Source organism: Mustelus asterias, chromosome 3 (assembly GCF_964213995.1).
Source record: "Mustelus asterias chromosome 3, sMusAst1.hap1.1, whole genome shotgun sequence".
NCBI lineage: Eukaryota > Metazoa > Chordata > Chondrichthyes > Carcharhiniformes > Triakidae > Mustelus > Mustelus asterias.
Genome location: NC_135803.1, coordinates 21,330,312 through 21,340,970, shown reverse-complemented (window position 1 = coordinate 21,340,970; position 10,659 = coordinate 21,330,312). Strand labels below are relative to the sequence as shown.

General features: G+C 43.9%; 1 protein-coding gene across 2 annotated transcripts in view; it reads left to right on the top strand.

Annotated features, from left to right (window-relative positions):
* The first annotated feature begins 1,531 nt into the window (after window positions 1-1,531).
* The window catches only part of grk7a (G protein-coupled receptor kinase 7a), a 24,977-nt gene continuing 15,849 nt past the window's right edge, over window positions 1,532-10,659 (top strand). Inside the window, exons 1-2 of one of the 2 annotated variants that reach the window (XM_078205715.1) lie at window positions 1,532-2,134; window positions 4,535-4,972. In XM_078205715.1, coding sequence (XP_078061841.1) covers window positions 1,532-2,134; window positions 4,535-4,972 — 1,041 coding nt within the window. The remainder of the gene's footprint in view (window positions 2,135-4,534; window positions 4,973-10,659) is intronic. The other variant, XM_078205722.1, reaches the window with a different exon arrangement.

Sequence of the window (10,659 nt, the reverse complement as noted above, 5' to 3'; positions counted from 1 at the left end):
GAGAGGAAATTGTAGTGTGAGTCACCATGGGACTCTTCTGGGCATACCCAAACAGCCATTCAAATGTAGGACTGGCAGAAGACCAAGGGCAGATTGCCTGCCACAGCTGTGAGACTCTGCAATGCGTGCGACAGAGAAAGTGGGAATAAATTTTCAAAAGGGTGGCTGAGCGGGTAAGTGTTTAAAGGCATTGAGGACAGAGTCTGACAGCATTAACAATTTTCAAGGTTAGAAAATCATAGAGCATTTAGCACTTGTTCCAAAATCACTGGTGAGTAGGGGGATGGGGCAGGGTGATACAATTGCAATAAATGAATTAATGCCACTGTTAGAATGCCAGGAAATCTCATATGAATATCAGACAGGTAGCAGTAATATGAGATCATAAATGTTTTTAAATTGATTTCAATTCCTCTGTGCTTTTGCTTCCTTTAGCCAATTGTCATATAGTAATGTCAAAATCTATCATGGTTCTTGATTACAGTTCTACTTTTTCGAAGGCAGCTTCACATCTCTTTGGAACAAGCACAAGTTCTCAAGTAATATGGTTGGTGCATTTAGACTGTAACTACTTTGAAGTAGTTTTTCTTTATTTAGAGTTCCAGTATAGCTTCAGAAGGATGGGGACACCCTTTCATGCAACTTGAGCTTTACGTTGCATGCAATGCCAAGTGCTCGAAGGATCTGTTTGTCCCACTGATCTTTAGCCAGAAGTTATTTGTAATGCTTAAAATTACTACCCAAACTGTGTGTACTTAAAAGTCAACTATTGAAATTGCTAGCTACAGTACAACAAAATTCATATACTTTACTATTTTAAAATATTAGTTTTAAAATATTTTGTAGCCACTCATTTTTATAACAAAATCAATTTCAGTCATACTAGTTTCTTAGAATTATTCACAAACTAATAACAATAAGGAGTCTTGCATTAGAGTTGCAATTTGCTTTAAATTAATATATCATTGTAGATTGCTGATGTTTCTATCAACCTTATTCAACAGCTCCCACAGAACATTAGCATGGGATTTAGATACAGTTGCAATAACCTTGTATTAGAATGATCCTTTTCTAAGCCACGTCCATGTGACGAAACAAATTTTGGCATAAGCTTCCAAAATTTATACTCAGATCTTGTTTTCATTTGTTACTTAAAATTTAAATTTCATTGCATACAATGAAAAATTAGTTTTCAAAAATATGTGCTGAACTTCAAAGTTTTCAAAGATATTTTTTGGGTGAAGGGACAAGTTTTGAAAGCTGCTAAACTCAACTAATTCACAGCTAATCAACTCTTTTAAACATGTTATCAAACACATCTCATAAATGCCACTGACAACTTAGCATAGAAAAGTAAAATCTACTTAGATGGAAATATCTTATGCGTCATAATCCCCTGAATAGACACCTAAAGATACTTAGGGAAATCTCTGAGGGATTTAATGGTACAAACACTTGTTCATAGCTACACGAGGCGCAGGCAAACTCTCAGGCATTTTCACAAAGTGAGGATCTACCAAAGAGAGCCAACATGTGTGACATGGGAGCACTCGATAACCTAATTGCCAATACGGTTTACCTGCAAGCCAGGAAAAGCGTGGATGGAGATGTCAAGGAAATGCGAAAGAGGCGACAAAGTTTGGCTTTACCGAGCCATCGACAAAGTGCCTCAGTGAGGGACAAAATGAATATTGTCTTTGAGAATCTGTGTGAAAAGCAACCAATTGGCAAGAAGTTGTTTCATCAGTTTACGGCAACAGTCCCAGAATATCAAGTTGCTGTTGATTTTGTAAATGCAGTTACGGACTTTCATCTGGCTGAAAATGGGGTAAAGGACAAGTTGCAGCAGAACATTGTGACTAACTTCTTGAAAGCCGATTCCAAAAACTACCTCTCCTTCCTCAGTCAGGAGCTGGCTGATAAATGTAAAGATGCAGCAGAAAAGGATGTTGAGGAACTTCTGGCTCTGGCTCAATCAGAAACTAAGACATTCCTTCTGGGACGACCTTTCCAAGACTTTCAAAACAGTCCATTCTTTTCTAAGTTCTTGCAGTGGAAAACCTTTGAACGGCAGCCTATAACTGAAAAGTACTTTTATCAGTTCAGAGTTTTGGGTAAAGGGGGATTTGGGGAGGTAAGATCTCTATTTTTTTTAACAACTTAAAGGGCAGAGGTTTTGATTCTCACTGGAGGTGGGAAATCCCAGCAATTGGCATTGGAAAGCAGCGTGCTGGAATGCCAGCACATTCCAACATCAGACCATTTTCATTCCAGGACAATGGGCAGGTGGGGGGAGGGGGGGGGGGGGGGGGGAGACCCACCTCCCAGTGAGCCCAAACATGACCAGGCGATAGTGGCGGCAGGCCAGGTTGGGGGGGCCCATCACTCCATTCTGCAAGGCAACCCCACCCTTGCTACATGGCCATCGGGCCACAACTGCGGACCCTGCCAGTTCAGTGTACAGATTGTCCCTCCACCATAACAACCTAGCAGCTGTGCCCTTTTGTAACTGATTATTTTTCATAGAATTAAAGAATCCCTACAGTGCAGGAGGAGGCCATTCAGCCCATTGACCCTGCACCGACAGCAATCCCATCCAGACCTATCCCCATAACCCCACATGTTTACCTTGCTAGTTCCCCTGACACTAAGGGGCAATTTAGCATGGCCAATCAACCCAACCTGCACATCTTTGGACTGTGGGAGGAAACTGGAGCACCTGGAGGAAACCCACACAGACACAGGGAGAATGTGCAAACTCCACACAGTTAGTGACCCAAGGCTGGAATTGAACCTGGGTTCCTGGCACTGTGAGGCAGCAGTCTTGAAAAAAGAATTTAAAATTTTTTCTAATGATTAATTAGATTTGATTTAATTTATTATTGTCACATATATTAATATACAGTGAAAAGTATTGTTTCCTGCGGGCTCTACAGACAAAGTATACCGTACCTAAAGAAGGAAAGGAGAGCATGCAGAATGTAGTGTTACAGCCATAGCTAAGGTGTAGAGAAAGATCAACTTAATACAATGTTGGTCTATTCAAAAGTCTGATGGCAGCATGGAAGAATCTGTTCTTGAGTCGGTTGGTACATCTCCTCAGACTTTTGCATCTTTTTCCCGACATAAGAAGAGAGTATGTCCGGGGTGTGTGGGGTCCTTAATCCTGCTGGCTGCTTTTTCGAGGCAGAGGAAGTGTAGACAGTGTCTGTGAGTGGGAAGCTGGTTTGCGTGATGGACTGGGCTTCGTTCACAACCCTTTATAGTTTCTTGCGGTCTTGGGCAGAGCAGGAGCCATACCAAGCTGTGATACAACCAGAAAGAATGCTTTCTATGGTGCATCTGTAAACGTTGGTGGAGGTCATAGCAGACATGCCTAATTTCCTTAGTCTTCTGAGAAAGTAGAAGCGTTGGTGGGCTTTCTTAACTATAGTGTCAGCATGGGGAGACCAGGACAAGTTGTTAGTGATCCGGACACCTAAAAACGTGAAGCTTTCGACCATTTCTACTTCGTCCCCATTGATGTAGACAGGGGCATATCCTCCACAATGCTTCCTGAAGTCGATGACTATCTCCTTCATTTTGTTGACATTGAGGAAGAGATTATTGTTGTCGCACCAGTTCACCAGATTCTCTATCTCATTCCTGTACTCTGTCTTGTCATTGTTTGAGGTCTGACCCATTCCGGTGGTGTCATCAGCAAATTTGAAAATCGAGTTGGAGGGAAATTTGGCCACACAGTCATGGCTGTATAAGGACTATAGTAGGAGGCTGAGAACACAGCCTTGTCGGGCACCGGTGTTGAGGATGATCGTGGAGGAGGTGTTGTTGCCTATCCTTACTAGGATAGTAAGGATCTAGTAATCCTAGATCCTTAGGATCTAGGTTTGTGGGTTAGGAAATTCAGGATCCAGTCGCAGAGGGAGGAGCTGCGCAGAGCTCCTGCGCAGTCGCAGAAGGGGGATCTTACAGAGATCTATGAGATAATGAAGGGGCTGGAAAGGGTAGAGGTGGAGAGATTCTTTCCACTTAGAAAGGAAGCTAGAACTAGAGGGCACAGCCTCAAAATAAAGGGGACAGAGTTGAGGAGGAACTTCTTCTCTCAGAGGGTGGTGAATCTCTGGAATTCTCTGCCCACTGAAGTGGTGGAGGCTACCTCGTTGAATATGTTTAAATCACAGATAGATGGATTCCTGATCGGTAAGGGAATTAGGGGTTATAGGGATCAGGCGGGTAAGTGGAACTGATCCACTTCAGATCAGCCATTATCTTACTGAATGGCGGGGCAGGCTCGAGGGGCTAGATGGCCTACTCCTGCTCCTATTTCTTATGTTCTTATGAACTCCTCATCATCATGGCATTTAGATATGCCCAATCAAATTTTTAAAAATGTATAAAAAGCAATATTTTTTATTTGTTGGTTCAAATATTGTTTAATCTTTTGGTATTTGCACAAGAATTGTCTACGGTGTAAAAAAATGAAATAAGGCATATTATTGTTTGATTTACAAGTGTCAAACTTTGCATTATTCAGGTGTGTGCAATACAGGTCAAAACAAGCGGCAAAATGTATGCCTGTAAACAGTTAGACAAGAAACGACTGAAAAAGAAACAGGGAGATGCAATGGCCCTCCTTGAGAAGGAAATCTTGGAAAAGACAAACAGCCGATTTATTGTCAACCTGGCCTACGCTTATCAAACCCCGGACCGTCTGTGCTTGGTCATGACCTTGATGAATGGAGGAGATCTGAAATTTCATATTTACAACATTGGAGAGAAGGGAATCGAAATGAAGCGTACAATATTTTACACAGCCCAGATTACCTGTGGAATCCTGCACCTTCACTCTTTGAGTATTGTGTACCGCGACATGAAACCTGAGAATGTCCTACTGGATGACAATGGCAACTGCAGGATTTCAGATTTGGGACTTGCAGCCACAATAAAAGAGGGCAAAGGCATCACCCACAAAGTAAGTACAAAGAGGCCTAGTAGACACAGAAAATAGTTGTGATCCAGGAAGTTGTAATTCTCATAAAGGGGCAGCACGGTAGCGCAGTGGTTAGCACTGCTGCCTCACTGCGCCAGGGACCCGGGTTCAATTTCAGCCTTGAGTGACTGTCTGTGTGGAGTTTGCATGTTCTCCCTGTGTCTACGTGGGTTTCCTCCAGATGTTCCGATTTTCTCCTACAGTCCGAAGATGTGCAGGTTAGGTAGATTGATCGTGGTAAAATTGCCGCTTACTGTCCCAAGATGTGTAGGTTAGGGGGATTAGCAGGGTAAATACGTGGGGTTATAGGGACAGGACCTGGGTAAGTTATAAAAAAGGTGGGTCGGTGCAGACTTGATGGGCCAAACGGCCTCCCTCTGCACTGTAGGGATTCTATGGTTTTATGACGTAAAATCCAGTGGCGCAAATGCCAGTAAAACACTTCATTTATTGTAACGTCAACCGAGAGGAGAGATTCGCTAATTACATTACTGGAATTAATTTGAGTGTAAGTCTGCTATAAAACTTACATTGTCCAGATTTTGTAGGAGGAATAGGAAAAAGCTGGAATGTAATTTCTACTGACTGCACACTTGCAGTGCAATGCGGAAATCAGGAAGTTGCCCTGCCCCTTCAAGGGGACCTGATCAAGGTACATAAAATTTGAAAAGGGATTGATAAATGTAGACCAAATATTTCCTCTGATGGTGCAATCTTGAACAAGAGGTCACAGGTATAGGCTGAGAGGTGGTAGATTTAAAGCTGAGATGAGGAGGAATTGCTTCTCGCAGAGGGTGGTGAATTTGTGGAACTCGCTGCCCCATAGCGCGGTGGAGTCTAAATCGTTGAATGATTTCAAGAGGGAGATAGACATATTTTTAATTAAATAAAGGAAAGGTGGATATAGGAAATAGGTGGGGAGGTGGATTTAAGAGCAGGGAGAGATCAGCCATGGTCTAATTGAATGGCAGAGCAGACTTGAAAGGCTGAACTTGCTTATTTCTGCTCCTAATTCCTACATTCCTATGTTCCTGTGAACAATGCTATACCGGTACCTCGCCAATAGATTCAGTATTACAACAGATGAAGGGCTGATGCTGCAGCACTTATCCACTAGATACTAACCAAACAAACCAAAAAATGCAGATTCACAAGTTTTAATTATTACCATTGAAAATTTACTTTACAGTCTCATTCATTCAGATTTTAATTGTTGTTGGAGATTTTTAATCTTTTAACAGTTTGTTTATGGCATGTGGGCATCGGTGGCTAGGCCAGCATTTGTTGCCCATCTTTAATTGCCCTTAAGAAGGTGGTGGTGTACTGCCTTCTTAAACCATTGATGTCCATTTGTTTTAGGAATGCCCACAGTGCTTTTGGAAAGGGAGTTCTGTAATTTTATCCCAGCAAATGTGAAAGAAGGGCAAAATATTTCCAAGTCCAGATGGTGTATGACTTGGACTGGAACTTGTGTTACCATGCATCAGCTGCCCTTGCCCTTCTCGGTGATAATGTTGTGGGTTTAGCAACTGCTGTCAAATGAGCCTTGGTGAATTGCTGCAATGCATCTTGCAAATGGTGCACACTGCTGCCATGGTTGGTGTTGGAAGTGAAGGTTGAAGATGGTGGATGGGATGCCAATCAAATGGGTTGCTTTGTCCTAGATGGTATCAAACTTCTTGAGTGTTGTTAGCATTGCACTCATCCAGGCAAGTGGAGAAAGAGTATTCCATTGCACTTCTAACTTGTGCCTTGTAGATGGTGATCAGGCTTTGGAGAGTCAGAAGGTGAGTTACTCGCTGCAGAAATACCAGCCTTTGACCTGCTCTTGTAGCCACAGTATTTATATAGAACATAGAACATAGAACATTACAGCGCAGAACAGGCCCTTCGGCCCACGATGTTGCACCGACCAGTTAAAAAAAAAAAAAAACTGTGACCCTCCAACCTAAACCAATTTCTTTTCGTCCATGAACCTATCTACGGATCTCTTAAACGCCCCCAAACTAGGCGCATTTACTACTGATGCTGGCAGGGCATTCCAATCCCTCACCACCCTCTGGGTAAAGAACCTACCCCTGACATCGGTTCTATAACTACCCCCCCTCAATTTAAAGCCATGCCCCCTCGTGCTGGATTTCTCCATCAGAGGAAAAAGGCTATCACTATCCACCCTATCTAAACCTCTAATCATCTTATATGTTTCAATAAGATCCCCTCTTAGCCGCCGCCTTTCCAGCGAAAACAATCCCAAATCCCTCAGCCTCTCCTCATAGGATCTCCCCTCCATACCAGGCAACATCCTGGTAAACCTCCTCTGCACCCTCTCCAAAGCCTCCACATCCTTCCTGTAATGTGGGGACCAGAACTGCACACAGTACTCCAAGTGCGGCCGCACCAGAGTTGTGTACAGTTGCAACATAACGCTACGACTCCTAAATTCAATCCCCCTACCAATAAACGCCAAGACACCATATGCCTTCTTAACAACCTTATCTACTTGATTTCCAACTTTCAGGGATCTATGCACACATACACCTAGATCCCTCTGCTCCTCCACACTATTCAAAGTCCTCCCGTTAGCCCTATACTCAACACATCTGTTATTCCTACCAAAGTGAATTACCTCACACTTCTCCGCATTAAACTCCATCCGCCACCTCTCGGCCCAACTTTGCAACCTGTCTAAGTCTTCCTGCAAACTACGACACCCTTCCTCACTGTCTACCACACCACCGACTTTGGTGTCATCAGCAAATTTGCTAATCCACCCAACTATACCCTCATCCAGATCATTAATAAATATTACAAACAGCAGTGGCCCCAAAACAGATCCCTGAGGTACACCACTTGTAACCGCACTCCATGATGAATATTTACTATCAACCACCACCCTCTGTTTCCTATCCGCTAGCCAATTCCTGATCCAATTTCCTAGATCACCCCCAATCCCATACATCTGCATTTTCTGCAGAAGCCTACCATGGTGAACCTTATCAAACGCCTTACTAAAATCCATATATACCACGTCCACTGCCTTGCCCCCATCCACCTCCTTGGTCACTTTCTCAAAAAACTCAATAAGGTTAGTAAGGCACGACCTACCTGCCACAAAACCATGCTGACTATCACCTATCAATTCATTACTCTCCAAATAACTATAAATCCTATCCCTTATAATTTTTTCCAACATCTTGCCGACAACAGAAGTGAGACTCACCGGTCTATAATTCCCGGGGAAGTCTCTGTTCCCCTTCTTAAACAATGGGACAACATTCGCTAACCTCCAATCTTCTGGTACTATACCAGAGGCCAACGACGACCTGAAGATCAGAGCCAGAGGCTCTGCAATCACTTCTCTTGCCTCCCAGAGAATCCTTGGATAAATCCCATCCGGACCAGGGGATTTATCTATTTTCAGACCCTCCAGAATATCCTGCACATCCTCCTTATCAACTGTAATACTGTCTATTCTACTCCCTTGCAACCCAGTGTCCTCCTCAGCTATATTCATGTCCCCTTGCGTGAACACCGAAGAGAAATATTGGTTCAATGCTTCACCAATCTCCTCCGGTTCCACACATAACTTCCCTCTGCCATCTATAACTGGCCCTAAACTTGCCCTAACCAACCTTCTGTTCTTGACATACCTATAGAACGCCTTAGGATTCTCTTTAACCCTATCCGCCAAAGTCTTCTCATGTCCCCTTTTAGCCCTTCTAAGCTCGCTCTTCAACTCCCTCTTAGCCAATCTAAAGCTTTCTAGTGCACTACCCGAGTGCTCACGTCTCATCCGAACATAAGCCTCCTTTTTCTTTTTAACCAACAAAGAAACTTTTTTGGTGCACCACGGTTCCCTAGCCCTACCAATTCCTCCTTGCCTGACAGGGACATACCTATCACAGACTCGCAGTAGCTGCTCCTTGAAAAAACTCCACATGTCGGACGTTCCCAGTCCCTGTAATCTCCTAGTCCAACCTATGTTTCCTAATTCTCTCCTAATAGCCTCATAATTACCCTTCCCCCAGCTAAAACCACTGGCCCGAGGTTCATGCCTATCCCTTTCCATCACTAAGGTGAACGTAACCGAATTGTGGTCACTATCACCAAAATGCACACCAACTTCCAAGTCTAGCACCTGGTCTGGCTCATTTCCCAGCACCAGATCCAATATAGCCTCACCTCTAGTTGGCCTGTCTACATACTGAGTCAAAAAACCTTCCTGCACGCTTTGAACAAAAACTGACCCCTCTAACGAGCTAGAGCTATAACAATTCCAGTCAATATTAGTCAAGTTAAAATCCCCCATAACAATTGCCCTATTACTTTCACTCCTAAGCAGGATTGACTCCGCAATCCTTTCCTCAACCTCTCTAGAACTTTTAGGAGGTCTATAAAAGACTCCCAACAGGGTGACCTCTCCTCTCCTATTTCTAATCTCCGCCCATACTACCTCAACAGATAAGTCCTCATCAAACCTCCTCTCTGACACTGTGATACAATCTCTGACCAATAATGCTACCCCACCCCCTCTTCTACCTCCTTCCCTACTTCGACTAAAACATTTGAACCCCGGGACCTGCAGCATCCATTCCTGCCCCTGCTCTATCCATGTCTCTGAAATAGCCACAACATCGAAGTCCCAGGTACTGATCCACGCTGCAAGTTCACCCACTTTATTGCGAATACTCCTGGCATTGAAGTATACACATTTCAAACCCTGCTCCACCCCACCTCTGCAATGCCGTGCATTGCAGTCCCCATCCATGCATCCCTCACTTTCAGCCCCACTACTCAGGATCCCTCCCCCCCCCCGAATCAGTTTAAACCTCCCTGCATGGCCTTAGCAAATTTATGGCTAATCTCGTTCAACTTCTGTTCATTGGTAAATCCCAGAATGTTGGTAGTGGGGAACTACAATGATGGTAATGCCATTGAAAGTCAAGGGAAGATAGTCAGATTCTCTCTTATTGGAGATGGCCATTGTCAGGCATTTATGTGGCACAAATGTTACTTGCCACTTATCAGCCAAGCCTGAATATTGTCCAGGTCTTGCTGCATTTGGACAAGGACTGCTTCAGTATCTAAGAGTCATGAATGGTGCACAAGTCTTCAGTACTATTGTCGGAATATTGTCAGGTTCCATAGCCTTTGCAATATCCCGTGCCTTCAGCTGTTTCTTGCTTATCACGTGGAGCGAATCAAATTTGCTGAAGACTGGCATCTGTGAGGCCAGGGACCTCAGGAGGTCTGAGATGAATCATCCACTTGGCACTTCTGATTGAAGATGGCTGCAAATGCTTCATTCTTGTATTTGGAGTGATGCGCTGGGCTCCCCCACCACTGGGGACGGGGATGTTTGTGGAGCCTCCTCCTCCAGTGAGTTGCTAAACCATCCACCACCATTCACGATTGGATGTGGCAGGACTGCACAGCTTAGGTCTGATCTGCTGTTGTGGGCTGCTTTTTTTCTGGCTCCATTATCTCTCCTTTAAGCTCAATACTTTGCTGTCTTTTTTATGCGGCAGTGTTGGTGGCAGAAATGGGAGTCAAATCTGAAGATTTTGTGTTGGATTCGCTTCCCAAAGCCGTCCCACCTCTGAGCTCCTTGACTGGCAGTAGGGTCAACACAGCAGCAGCAGGTAGCCAATTAGACTACTTTATGCACT